This window comes from Clytia hemisphaerica, unplaced genomic scaffold (assembly GCF_902728285.1).
Source record: "Clytia hemisphaerica strain Z4C2 unplaced genomic scaffold, Clytia hemisphaerica genome assembly, whole genome shotgun sequence".
In the NCBI taxonomy this organism is placed as follows: domain Eukaryota; kingdom Metazoa; phylum Cnidaria; class Hydrozoa; order Leptothecata; family Clytiidae; genus Clytia; species Clytia hemisphaerica.
Window position 1 is genome coordinate 1028987 of NW_027104101.1, and position 26298 is coordinate 1055284.

General features: G+C 34.9%; 1 protein-coding gene and 1 pseudogene across 1 annotated transcript; one reads left to right on the forward strand and one right to left on the reverse strand.

Annotated features, from left to right (window-relative positions):
• Positions 1 to 3755: 3755 nt before the first annotated feature.
• LOC136812956 (uncharacterized) lies at positions 3756 to 6193 on the reverse strand (annotated as a pseudogene).
• Positions 6194 to 12479: 6286 nt separating this feature from the next.
• Positions 12480 to 19100, forward strand: LOC136813040 (beta-1,4-galactosyltransferase 4-like). Its single transcript, XM_067069552.1, has 2 exons — positions 12480 to 12628; positions 17400 to 19100. Exon 2 carries the CDS (start codon positions 17451 to 17453, stop codon positions 18882 to 18884), a length of 1434 nt encoding a protein of 477 aa, XP_066925653.1. The 5' UTR covers positions 12480 to 12628; positions 17400 to 17450; the 3' UTR covers positions 18885 to 19100.
• The last annotated feature ends 7198 nt before the right edge of the window (positions 19101 to 26298 follow it).

Here is a 26298-nt window from a genome sequence, read left to right on the forward strand (position 1 = left end):
TTCCAGACAATTATTTCAATAGAGTTTTTACGACTGGAATATTATTAGGTATATTGAAAATTTTTCACTTTTTTTCTTGCAAAACACTTCTTTCACATTCTCTTTCATTTTTGAAATTTCCATTCAATTTTATGTAATCTCAAGCTCTTCTTTTTTGCCAATATTTTTCTTTTCAGGTAAGGATCTCTGCGGCATAAATTTAGTTTACAGCTCAAACGACTTTCATAGAGTACAACAAAAAGTAAATTGCTTTTTGGAAATTATTCAAAAAATCTGCTTTTGTAATAATTTCAATTTTAAGGGGGTACAGGTATCTTTGTCACGTGATAGTATGTTGGATTGATTGAATATTGGGGTCGAGGATATAACATTTTTGGAAATTTATCCCCCGAATATTGTGACTTTTGACCCCCGGGCGCAGGTCTAACCTCCTGAACAAGCATCAGTTTACTCCCAGGATATTCAAAATTACCTAAAACAGAGTAAGTTTATTCCCCTCCCGGACAAGGAAAATTTTGTAGATCTTTTATTACCCCTGGGACCAAATATCCTACACCCCAATGTACGAATATTTTATAGAAGAGCCCATTAGGCCATTTGCTGGAAACTAAATTTTACTAATGGTGTATACCGTAGGTTATTGAAAAATTTAAAATTACTGCATAGTACCCATACATGGCGCTCTATTTTACACTGACACCCTCTGGACATCTTGCTCCTGACATGGATCTTTGAATTCGTAAGCAATTAGGTTAATTAAGTGGAGCCACGGCAGAGTAATGAATGGGCTAAATAACTGGGATGAAATTTCACGGCTGTTAAATTTGTCGATGATTTCCATGTCGTCCGTAAAATTAAAGTCCCTTGTGAGCTTAAGGGAAGAAATTTTGGTGGGAATCTAATTTGGCGAATGGTCGAAAAGTTTTTTCAGAGGGAATTTAATTTGGTGGATGAAGAACATTTTTGGTTAAAAAACCCTTATTAAATAAAAAAACTCTTTGTTTTAAGGCCTAAAATAGCACACATTTTGGGAATGAATGCAAGAATTAAATTTGGTGGGGAATTTGATTTTGCGGAAAGCGGGAGAACATATTTTTTTTCTGTTAAGTAAAGCCTGCACTTATTCGTGAAATATTTTTAAACAAAAACATTTTAAGGCTTTGCGGACTCGAAAACACTCGATTTTTTAAAGAAGGTCACAAAATGGAGAAAATAGGAACATTTTAAGAACATTTTCAGGCTTAAAACCCAAAAAGTTAAGAACATGCGAAGGCTTCAAAATTTTCGATGTTCTTATGAAAAAAAAACGTTGAAGTATTTAATATGATGGAGAATAATTTGGTAGTACTTGTATCTTTATTTATTTCTACCCTTGAAAAAGTAAGTCGACTTAATTCTTCCAGGAAAATGGAAAGAAGAAAATCTCTGCTTATCTATTGTTCTCTATTTAGATTGATAAATGTTCCATAATATATTTGTACCTGATATTTTTCATTGTTGTATACTACAATACTACAGGGTTAGAGACCAAAAACCTAAAGCAATATTTTTGTGAAAAATGTTATCGTTTCTCTTTTCATGAATTGAAGAAGTTTTAGCGGAAATTTAATGTGTTATTTTTCGAGTATTTTCAAACATTATGAGAGTAAATTTGAGAAGAAAAATCATTTTGTTCTTTGGTAATTTTTGAAATAAGAAATTCTTATAGGGATAGTTGCAGTTGTTCCTATTACTGTCTTTTCATCAGACAAGCCGGGTAGATGGGTGGTGGCAGGGGGGCGAGCCAAGCTATTTCAGGGGGCGCAAAAAAGGAAAATCGTTATAATTTTGTATACACTTTAGGCAGCGCGCTCATTTATAACTTATTTTTTACGAAAATTGCTCTTTTTTTACATGTATCTTACATTGTGTTTGGGGGAAATATTTATTTTTTCTTTTCTTGGCACCCCTGGCCGGTTCTTTATTCGTGATTTAGCTTAAGCTTAAAAGCATATGTTCGCAGATTTTTCTTCTTTTTTTAATCTTTGAATAGCTTGGGGTCTTAACACTGACTGGAAGCAAAACAAGTGAATTTTCTTTCACTTTAAAGATTGATGGAACTCTTCGCTTTCATTTTGTTTTTCGAGCTTCCTGTGTATTGAATCGATCTCTTTGGGAGGTGCTCACCAGCAAGCCAATAATTCATCTCAATAATTATTTTTTTTAGAAATTAAAACATTCAATTCTAAATTGTTACTGTGTGGACGGACTTAAGATTTTTAAGATATAAAGCAAAGATTCTGAGATTCTGATGACATCAACACTCAACAAAATACCAAGGTGTACCTAAACTTTTTGAAGCCTTCAGATATTCTTAACTTTTTGATTTTGAGTGGGGGGGGGGGGGTTTTCAGGGGTCTTAAATACCGTCATACCGACAAAAATTTGGGTCAAATACCGTAATACCGTCGATAAAAGAAGCCTAATTACCTAAATACCGATACCGGTAGAAAACGAAATACCGTAATCCCGTCGTTTTTTTCTGGTAATACCGATTTACTGGGGAAAAAAAGGCCCAATACCGTCGTACCGTAAAAGTGAAAACCCCCCCTTTGAGTTTTAAACCTAAAAATGTTCATAACATGTTATCGGCGATCCAAAAAATATCTGCAATCTGATTGGTTAAAAAGAGTACAATATATCTTGTATTTTACATGTAAAAATGTAAATTGACGAAAAGATGTTGTTGCATTGTAGCGGTAGCAGCAATCTAACGTCACTTTGCTACAAATAGTCCCGCTGCTGAGGTCGAAAAAAGTGGCTAGAAAGTGATTTTCGTGACACATCTCTTAGAACTAACTTTTTTTTTGTGGAAACTCGCGAATTACTATGTCCTGATTGCAAAATCGAAAAGTTTCCGCGATTTTAGCGTGCAAGCGTCGAGAAAATCGGCTTAAAAGTTGACTTTTATCGATTTAATCGATTTTAATCGATTTTCATGAATTTAACAGTTTCTAGGTCATGAATTTTCACTTTTATGATGCATTTTGCTTGTAAATACTAATAGCCATCAAATTATTACACTAACAATAAATTTAAGCGATGAAAATGTAGGAAAAACGGCTAAAATCGATAAAATCATCGATAAAACATCGAATGTCAACTGAAAAACTTCGAATGAGTCTTTAGACTTCAAAAATTGTCTGATTTGCCTGAAATTTTGCACACTTGGCCCTTGGATGAATATCTGAAGATCTAAGTTTTCATTTTTTTGAAAATTTGGATTTTTGGGGTCTGGGGAGGAGTGTTTTGTCAAAACGAGGCTGAAACTTAGGGGCAGCCTGTAGACTTCAACAATGGTCAAATTTTGCTGAAATTTTGCACACTTGGCCCTTGGGTGAATATCTACAGATATAATTTTTCATTTTTTGAAGATTTGGACTTTGGGGTCGAGAAAATCGACCTAGAAAATCATATTATCGATTTTATCGGTCAATGTCGATTTTTACGTATAAAAGGTACTCCAGGTCATCAAAATACATTATAACAGCTTATTTTTCTTCAACACTACATCAATGTATAAACAAGTAATAATATAATAAAAATCCTAGATCAGATTCTAGATCGAAAAAAATCGAAAATCGATAATTTATTTATTAATTAATTTACCTATTATTTCACGAATAAAGCTCTTTTTATGATTAAAATGCATTCCAAATTGCTCAAACCTTAATTGGGTCGTAGAAAGGAGTTAATTTTAAGCTTTTTCGAGCCTTCTAAGTACTTATTTCTATATGTAGAGTCAAATATTTAAAAGACGTTTCCCACTCTGAAACTGGTGCATCATCATTGTCACTGTCAGATTTTATTTCAGTATTACTATCATTTGAATCATCACCACTATCACACATTTCTAGATTGTAATCTACTTCCTCTGTCTCATCTTCCACGGTAGTCTTGCCATTACCATTTTCACAACCCTCACATTTGCATAAATCACTACATTTAAGAGAGGCTTTTTTGCAAGAACAGCGATTTGTGGAACAACCTGATTTGTATCCACAGCTGATGAAGGATAAGATGCTATCGGGGGCGATGGGTGACGATATCCATTTGATTTCCAGCCCACCATTTCTCACCTCCCATCCGTGGAAGTGACCAGAAGGTATATCAAGATTGGAGTGACAGCGTTCCTTCGTATGTATGTTTGATAATTAGCACTTCGAGTATGCAACAAGAGAGAATTGTCAGTAAGTGGGAGCGATTCCTCGGAAAATTTTTCACTTTTGAAAATTATAAAACGAACCTGATTCACGTCGTCTGTTTCTTTGTTACCGTACAATTAACAAACAAAATGATCGAGAGAAGGCAAATCCTCTGACAGCGAGGTACCAAGTAATGAAAACGTTTCCAAGTGATTCTAGTCGTCTTCAATTGCTCGAAATGTCTTGCTTTTCCATTTGCCGTAGAAAGAGCTTGTTGAATCACAGCCTAAATAAGTAAAAAATAAGTTTAAACCCAAAACAGTCTTATACTTCAGTATTTACTCACTCCCCCTAATTGCTTTGCCTGCCGGAAAGAAGTGAAGTGGTGCTTGTGAGGGTTAATTGTGAAGCCAAACATTTTCTTAATTTTTGTGGGAATGTTATAAGATTGATACCAAAAGACATACCTGTGAATGGGCTCTTCCAGAAAAAATTTGTTCATGGGGGGTGGAGGATGAATTTTCCAGGGGTATTGAAAAAATAACAAAAAATTGCAATGTCCAGGGGGTAAATTCCAATGTCCAGGGGTAATTTTTTGTGTCCACAGGGTTGATTTGATGTTTGTCCAGGGGTATAACCCGTGTCCAGGGGGTTAAAAATCAAAATGTCCAGGGGTAATTCATGAAAAAAATAATATATCCTCCACCCCCCATGAACTGATTTTTTCTGGAAGAGCCCAATGCATGGTATCCAATGAGTGCTCCGCATAGCCCTGGACCAAGCTTGCAAGCTTGCTTTGGAAGCATGCATTGCATGGACTGCCATTCTGGTGTCTGCTTCTTCATGATTACACGTAAGCTAAACAATATTTTCAACAACTACATCATCGTTGATGACTTTGAAGCGGTCACATTTATCTTTGTGGCATAGATAGATTTCTTTACCGGCAAAGGCTTGACTAGGAATATCACGCCAGGTCTTGAAAAAATACTCCATTATATTCTCCTTGTTATTGCCGGACTTTAAAAACTTTTTCCATATGACGTGGAGTTTTTTTGCGAACCACCATATATATTGATAACAGCTGCATCAGCACTGCCCCTTTTGACACGCTCAGCTCCTTTGAACTCTCGAAGGGCGCTGCCCCGACCCACGACGACTTTCAAAGGGCGCAGCCCCAACCTACGACAACCTTCGAAAGTCGGCGACCCGACCCACGACGACTAGTCTAGACCGGCATTATGAGCCGAAACCCCCTTCATACTTTCATTAGGATATCTGTCACAAACTACATCGACTCGAATACAGCGAAACTTTGATGACGGTTTTAAAGATGGTTGTAGCAAGATTTTCGAAGGTATCTGGTACATTTTTCAGCACTTGCAGCATGGCCATTGCGTCGATGACCAAACAACTTTTTTCAGGAATGGATACAATGCAATCAACTTTTGACTTTGTCTCGATGATTTCGAGTAACTTTGATTTCTGAGTTTTGACCATGCTCCCGTCTTACAATGACAACCCGGGGGGGCACTGGGTTTGCGGACTGACGGTATGTGCGGGCCAAAAATTGGCTTTTAAAATTGCACCCTTACAGTGCAGCAAAAATCAGTGAAAATCATACCCTTAGAGTGCATTTTCCCCCAAATTTTCGATCCCTTTCGTGCAAAAAATGGTCAAAATTCTAGCATTTTTGGTCAAAATATCTAGATTTTTCAAGAATTTTCTGAAATTTCTACCCTTACAGTGCATCTCTAGTTTTTCCGACCCTTACAGTGCATTTTAAACATATTGGAAAAGGTACCCTTAGGACCCGCACATACCCGTCGGTCCTTTTGCCCAGCTGCCCCCCCCGGGAATGACAATGGTGAAGGGAAGGGCCGTAGAGTATATTTCAGCACTTCTTGCATATCAATATCCCGACTTTTGGCAAGTAGGACAAGTTCTGCAAAAAGATCTTTGGTCGATTTGATTGCAACAATTTCGTTTTTTGTTTTCTTCACGTTCATTGTTTGGGACTGAGTACCAAATGTTTTCAATTAGGTTTTCTTCATCGTTCGGTAAACGTCAGCATCCTCACTTAGCAAATTGTCTAAATAGTCTTTGACTTCAGCCTCGCCGATTTCCCACATGTTAAGAGCAATTGAACACGACGAGAATCACTTGGAAACGTTTTCATTACTTGGTACCTCGCTATCAGAGGATTTGCCTTCTCTCAATCATTTTGTTTGTTAATTGTACGGTAACAAAGAAACAGACGAAGTGAATCGGGTTCGTTTTACCATTTTCAAAAGTGAAAAATTTTCCGAGGAATCGCTCCCACTTACTGACAATTCTCTCTTGTTGCATACTCGAAGTGCTAATTATCAAACATACATATGAAGGAACGCTGTCACTCCAATCTTGATATACCTTCTGCAAGTGACCACGGATGGGAGGTGAGAAATGGTGGGCTGGAAATCAAATGGATATCGTTACCCATCGCCCCTGATAGCATCTTATCCTTCATCAGCTGTGGATGCAAATCAGGTTGTTCCACAAATCGCTGTTCTTGCAAAAAAGCCTCTCTTAAATGTAGTGATTTATGCAAATGTGAGGGTTGTGAAAATGGTAATGGCAAGACTACCGTGAAAGATGAGGCAGAGGAAGTAGATTACAATCTAGAAATGCGTGATAGTGGTGATGATTCAAATGATAGTGATACTGAAATAGAATCTGACAGTGACAATGATGATGCACCAGTTTCAGAGTGGGAAACGTCTTTTAAATATTTGACTCTGCATATAGAAATAAGTACTTAGAAGGCTCGAAAAAGCTTAAAATTAACTCCTTTCTACGACCCAATCAAGGTTTGAGCAATTTGGAATGCATTTTAATCATAAAAAGAGCTTTATTCGTGAAATAATAGGTAAATTAATTAATAAATAAATTATCGATAAATTAACGATATTTCGATTTTTTTCGATCTAGAATCTGATCTAGGATTTTTATTATATTATTACTTGTTTATACATTGATGTAGTGTTGAAGAAAAATAAGCTGTTATAATGTATTTTGATGACCTGGAGTACCTTTTATACGTAAAAATCGACATTGACCGATAAAATCGATAATATGATTTTCTAGGTCGATTTTCTCGACCCCAAAGCCCAAATCTTCAAAAAATGAAAAATTATATCTGTAGATATTCACCCAAGGGCCAAGTGTGCAAAATTTCAGCAAAATTTGACCATTGTTGAAGTCTACAGGCTGCCCCTAAGTTTCAGCCTCGTTTTGACAAAACACTCCTCCCCAGACCCCAAAAATCCAAATTTTCAAAAAAATAAAAACTTAGATCTTCAGATATTCACCCAAGGGCCAAGTGTGCAAAATTTCAGGCAAATCAGACAATTTTTGAAGTCTAAAGACTCATTCGAAGTTTTTATCGATTTTAGCCGTTTTTCCTACATTTTCATCGCTTAAATTTATTGTTAGTGTAATAATTTGATGGCTATTAGTATTTACAAGCAAAATGCATCATAAAAGTGAAAATTCATGACCTTTTTTTAAGCCTTTGACCTGCTCTTAGCATTTTGACCATCGAAGCCTTATGTTATTATATAGTTTGTTTTTACAAAAAAACATGTTCTAATGATTAATCTGCAATTTTTGCAAGGAAATCGATTTTTTTTTGTAGATTTCAACAAAAATTGATGATATCACTTTAAAACTTTTCACTGACGCTACAGATGGAGGCAACAAACCAGATCTGGTCTGTAAAATATACAAATTCTACCCAATGAGTCTACGAATAACATAACCAAATAACCAATCAAATTTGGTCTGTAAAACATACACTTAGTTTATCCACCGACACCCCAAGATAGAATCAATCGACCTGGTCTGTAAAATAGTCATCCAGTATGGCAGATTTGACGACGTTGGTTCGAGATATATTTATCAACGGTATACCATTTATAATGCATTGCATTGGGTTGTACTTCTTGGTTCAAGTCCGGCACGTCGCCTCCAATACAAACGCTATACAATACATTTATTTTGTTGTTATAAGTATCAATAATGTTTTATCAAACGGACTTATTATCACATTAAATGTTTTAACCAATACAAATCCGCAATCTAAAGCTCGAGTTTTTCTTATGATTCTGGCTAACGGTGGACTATTTGTATCATATGCCTTAGTAATGACACTACTAACTATTGATCGTTTCTTAGAGATTTACTTTAATATTGAATATCCAGTTGTATGGTCAAAACTGAAGACTGAATTCTGTATTTTTACTTGCTATATTATTGCGTTCTTGTTGAGTGCTTTTCTAGCGGTCACGCGTGCCACAGTACAGGAGGTGATGACCGTTTTACCGTATTACGTATGGCCGACATGTGAAATGATTTTCATAATACCTGCGTTCATTACATACGGATATGTTCTTCATAAGATTCACATGAATCGGAAACGCTTTGCAGGGACAGTTGTTATCGCAATGAACCGTGAAACGATAACAGTAGATGGTGAATCGCAAGCAGGCTCTCACACAAGTCATCATGCTTCACGCCGGAACTTTATACGAATATTACGTGGATTTTTTATACCAACACTATTTGTATCGACTTTTCTTCTTTTCTGGGTTTTGCCAGATATGATTTACCTTGGTTTTGCATTAGCAGGAAAACAAGCAGAAATCAGTGAGGCCATCAACACATCTTGTGCTGTACTATATGCATTAGCTCCCGTCTCGGATGCACTTATATACACATTTGCGTTCCAACCTGTAAGACAAAGAATGTTGAAAGTTTCAAGAGATACATATCATAAAATTTTAAAAGTTTTTCGCTGTGGTAGCAAGAATTAATAAAGACTAGCTGTTCCGGCGTCTTACGAGACACGGTGTTAATCCTCTCTGTACTTGCTGTTTTTATTTTTATAAAATTTCAAAAAGTGAAATTATTTTCTCAATACTGACAGTTTTATGTTTTATTCAAACAATCTTAATACACCTTTTCGACCGTAGTCGCGTCAGGTCAGGCACGTGCCACTTATATCCCACTAAACTCGATCCAATCCTTTTTTGACACATTTTTCTATTGTCTATAGGTGCGAAAAAAGGACTGGGACGGTTTAGTGGGATAAAGCAGTCAAAAAAATGCCCGCGCGGCATTTGGCGGCTACGGTTGAAAAGATCTATTTGAAATTTGAATCTAAGTATGTTTTGTCAAATCGAACCCATTCTCATTCTTTTACAGCCCTGTCTCACATCCCTGGAGGAACTTTTTTCCTCAGTGGGGATAAAAACTCCTATCGAAATCCCAATGGGGATAGAAATTCTATTGTTCCAAGGTTAAAAAATCCAGTGAGGATGATTTTGGAGTGCAATTGTTAAACTTGGAATTTCTAATGGGGATGAAATCAAAATCAATATTCCAATGGGGCTAAAATTTTAGGGTATTTCCCACTGGGACGAAATTTCGGCCAAATTTTCCAGTAGGGCTGGGGTCCCCGTGGGTCTGTGACACAGGGGTGTTCTCGTATAGCTATAATATACTATGACAATAGTAGTTCATTCCCAGAAACATTATTGTCAAATGATTGCACCTGTGATGATGAGTCTGTGATGATATACCACTCGCTCTAAAAACGGCTGATGATTGACGTCAATGAATTTTGTAAAACTCATATAGTAGCTCGATTTCTAAACAACGGCATGTGCCACCAAAAAATTGGCTTCCAAAATCGGACCCTTATAGTGCAGCCCTTGAGCAGTGAAAAGAAATACCCTTACAGTTCATTTACCGAACGTTTCTGACCCTTACAGTGCAATTTGATTTGATATCTTTTTTTGTTTCAGGCACTTAAAAATGAGTCAGAGACGTCAGCACAATGCAAAAAACAAATCAAAATAGGTGCGAGTCAAAATTATAAAGACACTCAGATTTTTACTGTCAGACTTTCAATTCAATAGTCCCCAAACTCACCCTTACAGTGTATTAAGCTAAAAGAGGACCCTGGTAGTGCGCTCTATCAAAAGTACACCCTTACAGTGCATTTCGAGGGTCTCGAAAAACCTTTAGAATACGGTTAGACCGTATGACTGCCCCCTCCCGGAAAAAACCTCGGTCGGGAAGCCTTTTGTTTCTTTACATTGTTTCAAATTTGAACTTGCGTTGAGAAATTAGTTTGTTTTGCTCACTTTTTAATCATGTCCTCCAACTTGCTAACGTGATCAAAAACTGAGCAAAGCGATTTTTATCTTTTTAACAAAGTAAAAAGCTAATGAAAATTTAAAACAATAAGCTTCCAGACCAGGATTTGTTATACGAAATATGATTGCAGATGTAGAAAGATAAATTCAGATAAATGCAGAATTAAATACGATCGAGTAACATATCAACCTAGAGTCTAATTTCATCATTTCCATTGAGTTTAAAGCCCCTAAAGGGCTATAATAAAAACTTTTGGATGGGAAATGAACCTACTTAATTTCCCATCCAAAACGGCTGCGCGTGGATTGAAAGTAAAATCTATCCGTATATTTAAAAAATGCAGTCTTACTGAGGAACCACTAGATAAAATCTGTCGTCATGATAACGTCGCGTTCTAGGCGCTTTGGATGGGAAATAAGTGGCTTCACTTGTTCTTGCCTGGGAAAGTTTAGAGATTTTACTCTAGCCCTTCGGGATTTAAACTCAATGATCATTCCCACTCTACTTCATCTCATTGTCGTCATCTTGAATGACACTTACTAACTCTGAAAAAACCGTCACCTTTTCCCCGTAAAGGTGTTTTTTGACCATAAAAACTTTTACCGGGCTTAATTCGCGGGTCCCCTCTACAAAGGTTTCAAAATCCTATTACTTTCGTGGGCGCCTTCTACTATGTTGGGTGAAGGAAACATGATAAGAATAGAAATCTTTTAGGAGGGAGATTCGGGAAATCTTTCATAAAATGAGTAGTAGTTATAATCTCCTCAAATCTTCGATTCCGCAATTTGTCATGTCCGATGTCCATGTATTACCATTCCCTATGATAGTTAAAGATTGTAGTAAAAAAAATGATTTTAATTACTTTTCATTTGGCCAAGACATTGTTTAGCAAAGCAGGGAGCTTTTGACATATCCCAGCTAGCACACAGCTCTCTTTAACCGTTTATTAACCGCTGACCCTGTTACATAGTTGCTTTGTGCCAAATAGGGAGAATAGGAATCGAGGACGATCAAGTGCGACTTTTTTTTGTTTGCTAAAAATCGATCTTTAAAAAATCTATTTACAAAAAATGAGTAATTTTTTTTTAGTTAATCTCTTTTGGTACACGCTTTTTTTTAAATAAGAATACACTTTATAAGAATATCCATGATAAAAATGGCCAAAAAAATAAGAATATGCTAAGAATATCACCATCATGGAATTTTGCTATTAAAGCTAAGAATGCCTAAGAGCATTTTCAATTATAAATTATCAATTATCCCCAAGTTAGGCCCAAGTTAGGCTCACTGCTTTTACAAAAGTGCCATTTTATGCTTGAGACGTATGTACTAAATGTTAAATCTATTATGAATTAGGATCCTAACCTAAGAATGTGCTGAAAGAATATTTTTGGATGATTTTCCCAAAAACGTTAAGAATATCCATGATAAAAGGATATACACCATTCTTATAAAAAAAAAGCGTGTACTGTATTAAAGAAAACTTTAGAGAAAGGTAACCTGCCATAATTTTTTTACGAGCACAGTAAACCTCCGAAGGTCCTTGAAAATTAATCATCTTGTTTTGGAATTTTGATACCGACACTTATCATTAATAGGGTTAATATGATTAAAAGATAAAGTCAAAATATATTACACGTTTTTTTTATAAAAACATTCAAATTTTTTGGAGTCTTTGGATGTTCTTAACTTTTTATTTTTCAAGTCTAAAAATGTTCTTAAAATGTTCTTATTTTCACCAGTGTGTGACCATTTTTCCCAATTTTCCTAATAAGACGGGTGTTTTTGAGTCCATAAAGACTTAAAATATTCTTAACTTGTTCTTGACATTTTTAGCGACACAACATAATTTTGTTGCTACCTGTATTTTTATTTTACGCTAGATTTACAGAATTACAGCATTGACGATTGTAGAACTTTTTTACAAGAATTCGTATAAATGGCTTGAAAAATATGGTAATACTGTAAATGTATGTATCAATACAGGAGAAAGAAAATCTGTTCTTTTATCACCATGTCCATTATATATATTTTTTTTATTACTATTTTACTCAAAATCTATGCGGTTTTCATCTTACCTTAGCAATCTTTTCTAGTTTCACTGCATGTACGAACTATTGTTTATTTATTAAGACTGTTAGGTTTAGTGGGTGCAGTTTAATCTCTGTCGTGTCAAGTTGTTTGAAGGCTTTGAGTAAAGAAAAAGGTTTTTTTGCGTGTTACTTCAAAAATATAAATCGAAGGTAAGTCTTTTTGCCAGTAAAACAGCGAACATTGGATATTTAATATTATTCGATTTTAACCATGGTGTTCTAACTTGCATCTATGTTTTCGAGACCACGGTATATTGATGTTGGCCATGAATTTAGAACGCCATGATTTTAATACTATAAAGAAAGGCGTACATATTTGTAGGCACTTTTAGCGTCGGTAAGTAATTCAAGTAATACTGTTATTACACCGATTCTTATGGTTGAATCTCTGACTCCGGAAAACTGGGGTCCTAAGAATAGTACACGTTGTTTTTTGTTTTTAAGAAACACACTTTTAAGAAAGCGCCTAGAAAATGCCTAAAATGCTCAGAATACCTAACAACTAAGAAACATCTAAGAAACATGCTGAGGCTGAGAATGAGAAAATAATATTTTTTCATTCGTATTTTTTTAAGAACCTCCCTGATTCATCCTTCCATGAGGCTGAGTATGTGAAAAAGTTTAGAAACATGTAAGAAACATTTAAGTGCCGAAATGGCCGAAAAATTGATTTTATTATTTGAGAATAAAAGTAATGTTTTAAGTTCTTTGGGTGGGTTTACATCTGTAAGAGAGAATCGATTAACACTCCCTTTGTCGATAACAATTCAGAACATAAACGAAACAAAAGCTCAAAATCACTTTTACGAATTCTTTTATAAACATAATCGATCTTCCCCTTGTTATTACCATTGTTACAAGAGGTAGGTTGGGGTACCTCTTAAGATGTAGGACGTAACGAGGAGAATATCCATTAAGACTTGAAAAGAAATCGTTTAAACGATTTTTCCAATTCATTTCAAATGCGTAAAAAATTGGAAAATGATTTCGATGATGATGATAACTACGCAAATGATATTTTTAAACAAGCTTTACTATACAGCGTGAACTTGTATGGTGTAGATATGTATCAACGGTTGAATATAGAAAAACCATATTTGCATTCCGTGATAAAATTTTAACCAATGAGAAAGCTTAGGGAAAATCAATTAAGACTCAAAAGAGGAATCGTGATGGAATCAAAAGAAATCGTGCCATTACTATTGTACTTCTTAATCGATTCTCTCCTAGATGTGAAGGGGGGGGGGGGGGGGCGTACGAGGTTTGCGATTTCCGAAATATCAAATAAATTTGCCAACACTTCTGAAATTCCATAAAAAGATAGTTGCAATTCCGATACTGATTTTTTGGGGTATTTTTCTTCGTTTTGACTAAGTTTTCATCAAATTTGATTTTTCATATATGAATTCCGAAAAAGGGGGATAAAAACTTTATAATACCGAAGAAATTTCGAAGCAAAAATTCATGGATTTCCGATACCAAAACAATTTCAGAATTCCGAAATACCGAAGGAATTTTTCCCGACTTCCGAAATTCCGAAGAAAAAAGGGTCGATTTCCGCAATTCCGAAATACCGTACGTCACCCACTGTAAGCCCACCCTTTAGCACTTTTAACAAAGAATTGCCATTATGAATTGATTTTTAATCAAATCCCTAAAGAGTAATCAAGAATTTAATTGCAGAAATGATGCTTTGAACTTTAAAAAGACGTTAATAGTATTTGGCATCACCTTCTTTTATAAAAAGTGCTAAGTTTTAATGGTTAATTAACCTTTTGTTTCGAAAATTCTTAATGAATCCATCAAAAGCTATGGTTGTTTTTCTATGAAAAATTGGAATGAAAAATTGGTCAGAAAGCACTATTTTCAAGATTTTGAGACAGAAAATTTTCCGAAAATTTATTTTTAGTTGGGTAAAAGATACACCATCTACTGCAACAAAATGCTCAAAATGTTTTTTTCTTCGCAGAAACTAAGCTCTTCAAAGTTTAAATACTCTTCTTCGTAAAAGTCTTCATTTTCTTCTCCATCAAATTTTTTCATTGTGAATCAGAAAATGTATACAACATGTCACAGTTTTGTGTGCTACATCAAGAAGAAATTTATATATTTTGTTTGGCAAATATTAAAAGTTCACTATGGTCAGAGCCCTTAAGGCTCGATAGGCCGATTTCTTAAAAGAAACATTGAGGCTGCTTGGTAAAACTAGTTTCTTAAAAAGAAACGTGTAGTCAGTATACATGATAGTCAGTATATATCGTCATGATAAAACATAACACATTTTCCTCAACGATTGATTTTATTAAAAACAGATCCCGGGGGAACGGGGCAAAAAGAGCTACGGGGATCCTTTTTTCACCTCCACGAGTCCCAGACAGGATTGCAGAAACATCAAAGTTGAAAAACCCTATACATGGTATTTTTTTCGCATTTTGGGAAGATTTTCAAAAAAACCGAGTCCCACGGTCCATTTTTTGAACCTCAGTGGTGCATCCCTGTCTGGCAGTAAGGGTAGTATCCCCGGGAATAAATTACTACTTAAACCTTAAAACCAAACCTTCGAGCCAGAACCAAATCTTCATTATTCACACCTCGAAAGTACAATGCAATAGAGGATCTTTCCTTTTTACCCGAGGGGCAAATCACTAAAATAAATCTCCTACACAATTTTATAAATCAAAAATAAATCAAAAATAAATCATAAATAAAAAATAAATCAAAAATAAATCATAAATAAAAAATAAATCAGAAATAAATCATAAATAAAAAATAAATCAGAAATAAATCAATAAATGAAAAATAAATCAGAAATAAATAAAAATAAATAAAAAATCTTTCGAAAAAAAAGTGACTTTTCAACTTTTTTTATTTTTTTGACAAAGATTTTGAGTATCAGTTCGTTATAATTTGAAAAATTTTTTCCATAACATTACTCCTATTCATAAATTAGAAATAAATCAAAAATAATTAAAAAATAAATCAAAAATAAATCATAAATCAAAAATAAATCAAAAATAAATCATAAATAAATCATAAATCAAAAATAAATCAGAAATAAATCAGAAATAAATCATAAATAAAAAATAAATCAAAAATAAATCATAAATCAAAAATAAATCAGAAATAAATCAGAAATAAATCATAAATAAAAAATAAATCAAAAATAAATCATAAATCAAAAATAAATCAAAAATAAATCAAAAATAAATCAAAAATAAATCAAAAATAAATCATAAATCAAAAATAAATCATAAATCAAAAATAAATCATAAATCTCGTACACCATTTTCGAGTGATTTGCCCCTCGTTTTTATCCTCTAACATCAGCAGTTTGGGCCAAAAATGCAATTATCCAAATAGTTTTCCATACATATTCCAACAATATTTTGCTTAATACGAGGCGAGGGGGGAGGAAAAAATACCGATTTTGGAAAATTGCTTCCCCACGTTGTTCTAATTATAGAGGACCCACCTGCTGTGGGGTTTTGACTCGAAGAAAACTAAAATTGAGGTGTTTTTTGGTTGACATTTTTAGGATTCTTAACTTTTCCATCCCTTAAATCTTATAAAGTTTATCCTAACAAGAAACGTTTACAATATTTCTAGCCAAGATTTAGCTTTTGCTTTTTCTGTGACTTCTGTGTTTTTATCTCACGAAAATGTGTTTTTTCGTTGCAATTTTCTTCCCTTAATTTATTCCATCTTGATTCTTAAAATTCTATGCAAAAGAATTTTGATTTGTGCATCAATAAACTGAGTAGTACCATGAATTTATTATAGACACTGGATAAACAACGTATAAAACGGTGGAGAGCGAAGCATTGTCTTTCTTTTGTTTAAGAAAACAATCGAGGATCTAGCTTTGTCTGCAAAGGACAACTGTCATGGCGGCTCGAAGTTCTCTGATTTTGAAAATTGATTAATAATCTCATTTCTAAAAAGTTCTCTATCTTTATCTTTTTGTACTTTTACTCGCTAAAAATTTGGAAATAAATGCTAAAATACTTAACGGATACATGTATTAAATCTGTTGTGACAAAAACATCATCAGACAAGAAAAATCAAACAAAAGGCCTAAAATGACACAGAATTTTAAGTTGGCGATATCTTTCTAACATCTTTCTGAGAAGAGCAAAGATCGACATATATTAGACTTGAGTGTCACGGCTTCACTGTGGTATGGAAATATTTTGGAGGCTCGTGGTGGATCGGTGGTTTTATTGAGGTTAAATTTTGAAAATTTCTGGTGGCAGCATTCAATTTTTTATACATAGCATGTTTTTCGCATCTTTCTTGCAACTTGAAACGTCGTAACGACACGTAATTAGCAATTATTTTGATGTGTTTGCCTCTCTAAGGAAAACCTAATTTTCATTTGGGAAATGAAATGACTGTGTTAAGATGAAAAAAATGATTAAAATGTTACGAAAATTCGTTTAACGAAGGAAGGAGAGTGAACAATAATGTCATTACTGCGGACAAGGCTAGAACATGAGAAATCAATGAAAATATAGCTCGTTGGTTATCCAGTGTTTATAATAAATTCTTGGTAGTACCCCCTAACCTCGATTCCTACACGATGATTTGCGATCTAACTTTGAAATGAAATGTACCTTCGCTCGGCTATGTAAAATAAACGCAAATCATCAGACAGAAAATTAAGGAGCCTTTCGGTGACTGATAGCCAAAATACATTCTGGGTAAGAGTGGAAAACGCATACTTTGTCCCATAGAGTGGTTCACCCCAGGGTAATACACTCGCTCAGCCATATGTCAGTATCTCGCAAGCTGTAGGGCAATATAAACAACAAATCTAACGAGACGACCTCCTAAAACACTAAATAAAGGACTGTTCATTCTTTATCAAGCGAGGTCAGTCATAATAAAATCAATAAGACATTTTTTCCTTTTTTTTTTTTAGATACCAGAAAAAGTATAATTCCAATAATTGGAGGTTGTGCATATCACCAACATGTTACACCTACTCCGTCGAAGAAGTTCAATCTTAATTTGCATTTGTCTTTTTGGTGCGCTCGCCTTCCGTAGTTTGTTTGCGTCAATCAAAATACAAAGCTCGAAATTATCAGTAACTGAAGATCCAAACAAGCTTAACTTAAACAACCTTCTTCATCCCAACGGTAAACATGTAAAACTGGACAGCATAAAAACTGTCATCAATTCGGACATAAAAAACGAGAACCTAAAACTCGAACGAATTGGGAAGAGCACTAACAGCCCTAAACTGAAGATCTCTGCTAAGACCATCAACAAACTAAATGAGGAAATATCAATTGTTCAAGGGCAAGAAATCGGCGAGAAAACACCCGAGGAAGAAGATCCTAGATTTAAGATAGTTCATCCAACGGTAAATACAACTACAGTAACATCTAGGAAACCTAAAATTGAACCAGTAAAGACACCGGTGAAACCTGTAAGTAAGGCACAAATTCTAATGGAAGTTGGAAACCTTGTTGGGGACAAAACCTTACATTTCTGTCCGTTATTTTTCATCAATTTCATGCGAAATAATGACCCAAAACTGAATGAACCAGAGCTTTCGAGCTATAAAAAAGTCATGTGCAAAATACAAAAAGGAAAGCAATGCAAAACCAAAAATCTTCAAGGTCCCTTAAAAGTTAATAAGACAATTTTAAGTATGGAATGGATTCAAAAAAATGAACTTTCATTTGTTAACAGAGGTGGATGGTACATGCCCACAGGATGCAATAGTGGTACTCGTACGGCTATTATAATTCCGTTTCGTAACCGCGAACAACATCTCCCCGTAATGTTACGTCAGTTACACGCCGTGTTACGCCGTCAACAAATTCATTACCGTATTTTTGTGATCGAACAATCGGACGAACATCCATTCAACCGTGGTAAAATACGTAATATTGGTTTCAAAGAAGCATTACGATATTTCCCGTATACATGCTTTGTTTTCCATGACGTAGATCTTGTTCCAGAGAATGATCGTATCTTTTACGACTGTCGTCAATCTCCTATACATATGTCGGTAGCGGTGGACACGTTAGGTTATATGCCTCTTCAATATGAACATTTTGGAGGAGTTGTATCAACAACAAAAGCACACTTTGAACTTGCAAATGGTTACTCGAATATATTTTGGCAATGGGGTGGTGAAGACGATAATGTATCTCATCGGTTACGTAAAAACGGTTTGAAAATACATAGACAACTAAAAAATGTTGCTAGATACAAAATGTTAAGTCATGCACCAGCTAAACGTGAAGTGAAATTAGCACGTACTATTTTCTGGACAGAAGCGAATAAATATGGTGATATCGATGGTTTGAATTCGTTAAATTATCGACTTTTAAATCGAACCGATGAATTGCTATTTACTAGAATTCAAGTAGATGTTTTGAAAAAAGTTTTTTAGGTATGTATTATTACAAGGTTCTCTTATACGAGCAATCTTGCTAAAAACGCGTTCATAAATGCTGTATTGCGTATTCTAACTTTTTCAGATTTTAATGCTAAGACTTCCCCTCTTTTTCAAAACCTTAAAATTCCAACTTTACCAAATACTGTATTCAATATTCAACTTGTACATTAAACTCTATCTAATCTTTCTCCTGAAGCCGTTACAAACATGCTAAACTACAAAACCCTGACACATATTTTTCACGCATAAAAAATAGTTACCTGAAACTTTTAAATTGGAACCTACTATTATAACATGCAAAGACTGATCTTCGATCATTGTCTGAATATACGATCAAAAACAAGGTTAGAGACTTCCTTCACATCTAATCCTCCTCACATACTATAAAAATGAAAGTTCATCTTTACAAAACCTTGAAATTCACATACAATGACAGTTAAGATTTGTCAGGTCTATGTCATAATTTTTTTTTTTTTGCATTCTTGTTATCATTTTTTCCTTTTATTATGTGTTACTGTTTATTTATGGTTAGGTATGTAAACATTGTTTTTATTCTGATTGTTAAAGTTTAATTAGTTTTTATAACCCTTAAGATACCTCCTATAATGAAATTTGACATGACCAGCTCACGCGATCAGGTGTTCAGTCCAATTGATTAGACGGTACGTCTATTGGATGGACTCCTGGCCTGCATTCCCTCCCCTAATTTATAGAAACTTAAAATATGTAAATCTTCAATGATATGCAGGCGAATAAATTACTTTGAATTGAATTAAATTGAATTGAGCTGCGTTCAGTATAAAGGGTCTGGCCAAAGGAGGGGGTAGTAGGTTACGGGTATGTCCGAGCCAAAAATGGAAAGTCAACCCCTTAAAATTGTAACCCTTTAAGAGGAAGATTCTTGGTTTTAGTGATTTTGGAACTCTTTGAGAGACAAACCTATGAGTTTGTACCCTTTTCTACTCTGGCAGAAATAAAAATAGGGTTTATTAACTTAGAAAAGAATTCCGCTTAAGTTTGCTAGGTGCCGTTAAAAGAAGAATTTTATAACGATTAACATACTCAGAGCATGACGTTAAGGCCTTTAGGACATAATTTTGGTGAAATCAAAAGCACCTAGAAAAGTGCAATCTTTGCCATTAAAGGCGTCTATTAAGTCAGTACATTAAGACCCCCTGTCTCTAAAACTCACTTTCAAAAACGAAGGAATTTCACAAAAACCATTTCTTAAAACCACAATCATTTAGACAGTGACATCCTACAAAATAATTTTATTAGGATGTAGATTTCAGAACTGCCTTCTAATAAAATTAATTTTTTGTCTTTTTTGCTGAGATGTTAAGGAAAAAGTTTGAGTATCTCATAAAAACAATAAAAGTACTACTAAAGAGATAAAATTTTGCCAAACGACAGGTATTGGTAATCTCCAACTTTTTAAACTCTTTTGAGGACGTTAACAGAAATTTGCAAAAATCTATTTTGGCTGTAAAAATGATGACGTCCTCATTTTTTAAAGAAACATTTTTCTTAATTACTTTCTCTCTATGAGTGGAGGACGAATATGTTTTGAATAATTTGACTGGTTAAAATATCTCAGCTTTAATGGACAAAATGGAACCTAAGTTAAGGAAACCAAAAAGAAAACAGAGAGCAGAAAATGTAAAAGGAAATACCAATTCTTGAACTTAAACAAACTTAAAATGCTTCAAAACCATAGAGAACCGAAACAAGACGACAACGCATATAGTAAATTAAACTTTAGTAGTAAAACGCACCTCTCGCACACAAGACACTCACTCACGCCTGCCAGTGTTGAACGGATTTCTATGTACAAAATTACAGTTAATATTCATATCCTAATTTCCCTAGAGGAATTACAAATAACATATATAACGCAATTTGGGAATACAAAAGACACTCAAAACAAAGAGGACACTGAACAAAAGAGGACTCAAAGACACATATGAACTTAAAGACTTTACAGCGAATACTAATCAAAACAGAGGCTGCGTTTAAATCAGCCTTGCATTTGTAATTGCTTGCAGTATTCTTTTGAATTCTATTATTGTTCCGCACAATTGTTCGGTTTGTCAAATGCCTAATGATGCCAGCGCGTTGGCATTTCGTTGGCATTTGAAATGCCATTTTGAGCAAAGGAATCCCCTTTTCTGGCATTTCAAATCAAACAAATGGAACCAAAACAAAGAGAAAAAATGACATTTTTGATTTTTTAAAGTATTTGCACTTTTTTTATTCAGTTCTTTCTATAGATTGTAAAATTTGCAAGATTTGCCATAGCCTAGCCCTCCGGTAAAAAGTTTCAGTCTTAATGGCTGCAGTTTTTGAGAAATTCCATGCTTATTTCATTGTTTTATCTGTCAATTTTGAACTTGAGGGATTCACCATTTCAGTAATGACTCTAAAAAGACGGATTCCTTAAGGTGGTAGTCTACCCAAAATTAAAAAATCATCGAAAAAATTGTCGAATTCTGGTTTTTGGGTGTTTTGAGATCCTTAGGTCTTTCTGAACATCTCCTGAAAATTTCAGAGCTATATCTTTATCATTCAGGCCGCAGTGAGCATTTTTATCCTGTTGGGTGCTTGAAAAATCGCCCTAGCAACAGAAAAAATTCCGTTGCTAAGGACTTATTTCTTCAATCTCGGCCGAAACATAGCAATGTGATACGCCAAAAGAAAGCTCTTTTTACGCCCTTTTCGAGCGCCAAAATATTATTTTCCGTGGCATTACGTAATCCTTGAAATTAAAGATGGTAGCTGCAGTAGTGTAACACATCAAAACCAGCTGACTAGCCGTATTGTATATAAGGGTTGCGAAGCGATCCAGACTCCACCTCAATTCGCAAGTTGCTAGCAAAATAAGAGACTCTCTAAAAATCCCTCTTCTAATAAAGCCGCTATAGAGACAGGGTCGTAAGAGCCTTGATGCCCCAAACACATTACATAATCCACGGCGGCACAACACCCGCCGCCTGCCCGCGCATCGAACTTTTGTTTTCCTTCTAGTTATTCTAGTGTAAATGGTGTCTTAATAAAATCGAACGATATTCGTCGAACGATCGAACATTTTTATTCGAATCACGAATCGCCCTTCGAAATCATCACAAACAAAAACATAAAAATAAAACAAAAACAAAAATGTACAAAGATGGCTTGTTGGTTCTTCGGCAGTTTTGATTTATTTCTTGACAAATTCGACAAATTTGATTACCTCCGTACTTCTTTATCATAGAATATCCACTTGGTTTTGCAAGGTAAGTTTCGTTCACTAAAAGAGCACTCCTCCCATCCGCGCGACTTGCAAAAACCTCTCATTGATTGGCCTTATTTTTTGATACTTGATACTTGCTGTTAAAAGTCAAGGGATGATCCTTTCTGTCACCCTTCAAACTAATTTTTTTTTCATTTAACAGCAAAATAAACATTAAAAACCGAAGAACCACTGCTTAGATTGCTTAGATGCGTGCCGCCCGCGCGGCAATTTGATCAACTTCAGATTCTAAGTCCGTGTTTCGGCTTCCGGTAATTTTGTTGCTGTTCACTGCTAGGGTACACCATTTTAAAACAGCATTTTTCGCAGTCCTAGCTACCAAACCGAGAAAGTTTCGTGGCTTCAAGCCAAACCATTCAAGGTCATTTTGATAAAATCATCGGTTTGAAGATTGATTTATATAGCAAATTTTATAGCAAATTTTCGCTTGGGATAGAAGTTAAAGGTACGTGCACAATATAGCAAAACTGCTTCGCTCATAAATTCGCTTCGCAATAAGAGACACTCTAAAAATCAAGCCGCTATTATAGAGACAGGGTCGTAAAGAGCCTTAATGCCCCAAACACACCACATAATCCACGGCGGCACAACACCCGTCGCCGCCCGCGCATCATCGCTCTTTTTTTCCTTCTAGTTATTCTAGTGTAAATGGTGCCTTAATAAAATCGAACGATATTCGTCGAACGATCGAACATTTTTATTCGAATCACGAATCGTCTGTCGATGAAATCATCAAAACATAAAAATAAAACAAAAACAAAAATGTTCAAAGATAGCTTGTTGGTTCTTGGGCAGTTTTGATTTATTTCTTGACAAATTCGACAAATTTGATTACCTCCGTACTTCTTTATCATAGAATATCCACTTGGTTTTGCAAGGTAAGTTTCGTTCTCTAAAAGAGCACTCCTCCCGCCCGCGCGACTTGCAGAAACTTTAGATTCTAAGTCCGTGTTTCGGCTTCCGGTAATTTTGTTGCTGTTCACTGCTAGGGTACACCATTTTAAAACGGTATTTTTCGCAGTCCTAGCTACCAAATCGAGAAAGTTTTCGTGGCTTCAAGCCAAACCATTCAAGGTCATTTTGATAAAATCATCGGTTTGAAGATGTGATCTATATAGCAAATTTTATAGCAAATTTTCGCTTGGGATAGAAGTTAATAAAGGTACGTGCACAATATAGCAAAACTGCTTCGCTCATAAATTCGCTTCGCAAAAAGCAAGCTGTAAGCATGATTCTGCAGATTTCTTGGCAAGTTTTAGATCAAAACTTAATCTCTTTGATTGAAATGATTTATTTAAATGAAGAATGGACTCTATAGAATCTATAAAGTTGCTCTACATTGGTTGTGTTGCTGGATTTCTGCGAAAAACATTTAAGTTGTCGGCATTTTGTTTTGAGAGCATAGACAGTGTGCTTTTGGTGGCTCACATAATGTTTTGTAGTGGATTTAAATGTAACTGAGATATTTCCAAGCACAACATGATGTAACAGAGATAGAAATGTGCATTATTTTGAACTGGACCTAAATTCTGGAGACACAAATTCTCATCTGACACTAGCGCCATTCATAACCGCCTAGGCGGTAACCGAAGCGAAGGCGCCGCCTTCGATCAAGCCAGCTCATTGTCAATTCAAGTCTATGTGAATAAAAATATGCACTAGAAAAGTTTCCATGTCTACAGAGAGTCATGCTGGAATTTCAATGAACATTTTGTCACACTTATGTGGCTGTTTTCACCCAAATTTGATGTTATCGCAAGATTACCGCAAAGTTTGCTATATTTACGTAACTTTAGCGCAACATGTTTTTGTTGATTTTTGGATAATTTATCAATTTTTGTGAAATGTTTTACCTTATCTTATGAAACCTGACTGGTTTGATGAGTATTCAGTGAAGAAATTTTTTGAAAAGAGCTTTCCAGCTTAAAATGATACCCATTTTTGTCTTTTTCTTTGATTTTCTCAAAAACGCGTTTCTGGGGGTTCGCAAACACCTTGTCAGAAATATCTTAGGATTGAGAGTAGCTACAGACTTGAAATTTTCAGGGAAGTTTCCTTACATGATTGTGCATTGAATGAATGGATTAAAAAGTTTTAAAATTGGTTTCCTGATTTTTAATCTCAAAAAAGCGTTTTTTTCAGTTTCTTACCCCCTGGAAAAAAATTTTAATTTTTTTTTTCACTCATTCCAGACCTTTTCTAAATATTAGTCATTTAAAAAAAAAACTAACTTCATAGGTCAAGCTGACTATTCAGAAAAGCTGACACAAGCAAAATAAAGTATTTTACCCCCTGGCTGATTTTACCCCCGTCTTTGGTTATTTTTAGAATTTTTTTTTATTTTTAGAAATGTTAATAGTTGATATACATTTCCTGAAAATTTCATTACGAAATGTAAAGAAGTTCTTGAGTTATTGCAAAAAATGTGATTTTTTGACTTTTGAAATCTGGCGGTAGACTACCACCTTAAATGCAATGACAGAAAATACAATGGAAAAGCTATTAAAATCGAATCTCTCATTAGCAAATGCCAAATTACAAATGCCAGTTGGTCTAAACGCAGCCAGAAACATAAACAGCACGGGCAATCAAATGTTCATTACGATGGAACAGTTTTCTTCACCAACATATGGCTCCCCTCAAAATTTTCCAAATCTTGATATCTAAAATTTCGTTGGCTCTTAGGTGCAGAATCTATACCATTCTCAATTGATCATCCACCAGTGTTGATAGTGAACATTCGAACGTTTGTTTACATTAGTTTGTCAAGGCGGGTCTCTTTGCCAGGGTGGTAGAACGTTAAGGTCAGGATCTGGTGAAATGTCTTTAAAATGTCGCTCTGTTTCATTGAACCAACTTTGTTTCTTGTACGGAGATATTATACGCGTAGAACAAATCACCTTTTTACATGGTGTAACTGCATTTAAATGTTCACTTTCCATAGGCAATTGACAATTAAAACCAGACGACCAAACGAAAGATTCACTTTTAACAAGATCAACATAGCTCTCAGATTCATCTTCAATCGACTTCTTAGCCTTCAAAGATCTTTTGACATATAATTCATGAAGTGAAATTGGATGCCTCAAATAACAAGCATCACAAACTTTCACGTTCATACAATAAATGATTAAATAACCCTTCTGTAAACAACCGAAACATAACCTTTCTTTCATGATGAAATTGTATTATTGCCTCAAAGTTTTGTTTTTTATCAAAAAAGAATTTTCAAAATTAGAAACCGAAAAACCAATATAAACTCTACCAGGACTTCGGCTTCGGTGCAGATGGTGGCTTTGGAACATAATCGCACGATGGGTTATTTTTTCTTATTTGGCGCGCCCTCAAAGAGAGCAATTAATCATTAATTGCATCCTGTAGAGAGCAATTAATCGTTAATCACACTCTTCGATGCAGCGCCAATGTTTACAAAATTGATTTTAATGTTTTTTCTCAAATTTTTTTTTCATCGAACGTTTTAACTGCATTCGAAATTCATTTTGTGAGAAAGAAAATCTATAAACAACAATAAAAGAAAAACATAGAGAGAAGAGAAAAATATAAAACTTTCAGTGTAATTTATGTAATTGGTCCAGTGCGCTGCAGAATGGACCTTTAAAAAGCAACTGATTAAAAAGATTTTGTCTTTTTCGGGGCCTGAGCGCGCAATAAATTAACAAGTCCAGGCTAAACCAACCGCCGATCTAGAACTTTTGCCCCGCTTACCCGCGCGATGTTTGACCTATGTTTTGGATTGAATTGGTAGTAGAGTCAAATTTCCCGGTTAGTTTAAAGGGTTGTTTCAGGTAGGGTCAGGTAGGGTTAGGGTTTTAGCCCCCGGGTAGAGTTTGGAGTAAATACCATGTTTATAACCAACTTTGAACTCCTTAATGCAGTTGTGACTCGATGGCTGAGTAGTTAAGGTGCTGGTGTTCTAATCATAGGTGCTTTGTATATAGTGGGTTCGAATACCCTAAGCGGCAAAAGTTTCGAAATTTCGGGAAATGCATCAAAAAAATTCAAAACTTAGTAATACAAAGAAAGTGTCAAAGAATAGAAGCTCTACCCTGAGTATCAGAGGTTAAGTTTTCAAAGAAATTAGTAACCTCTGAAGACAAA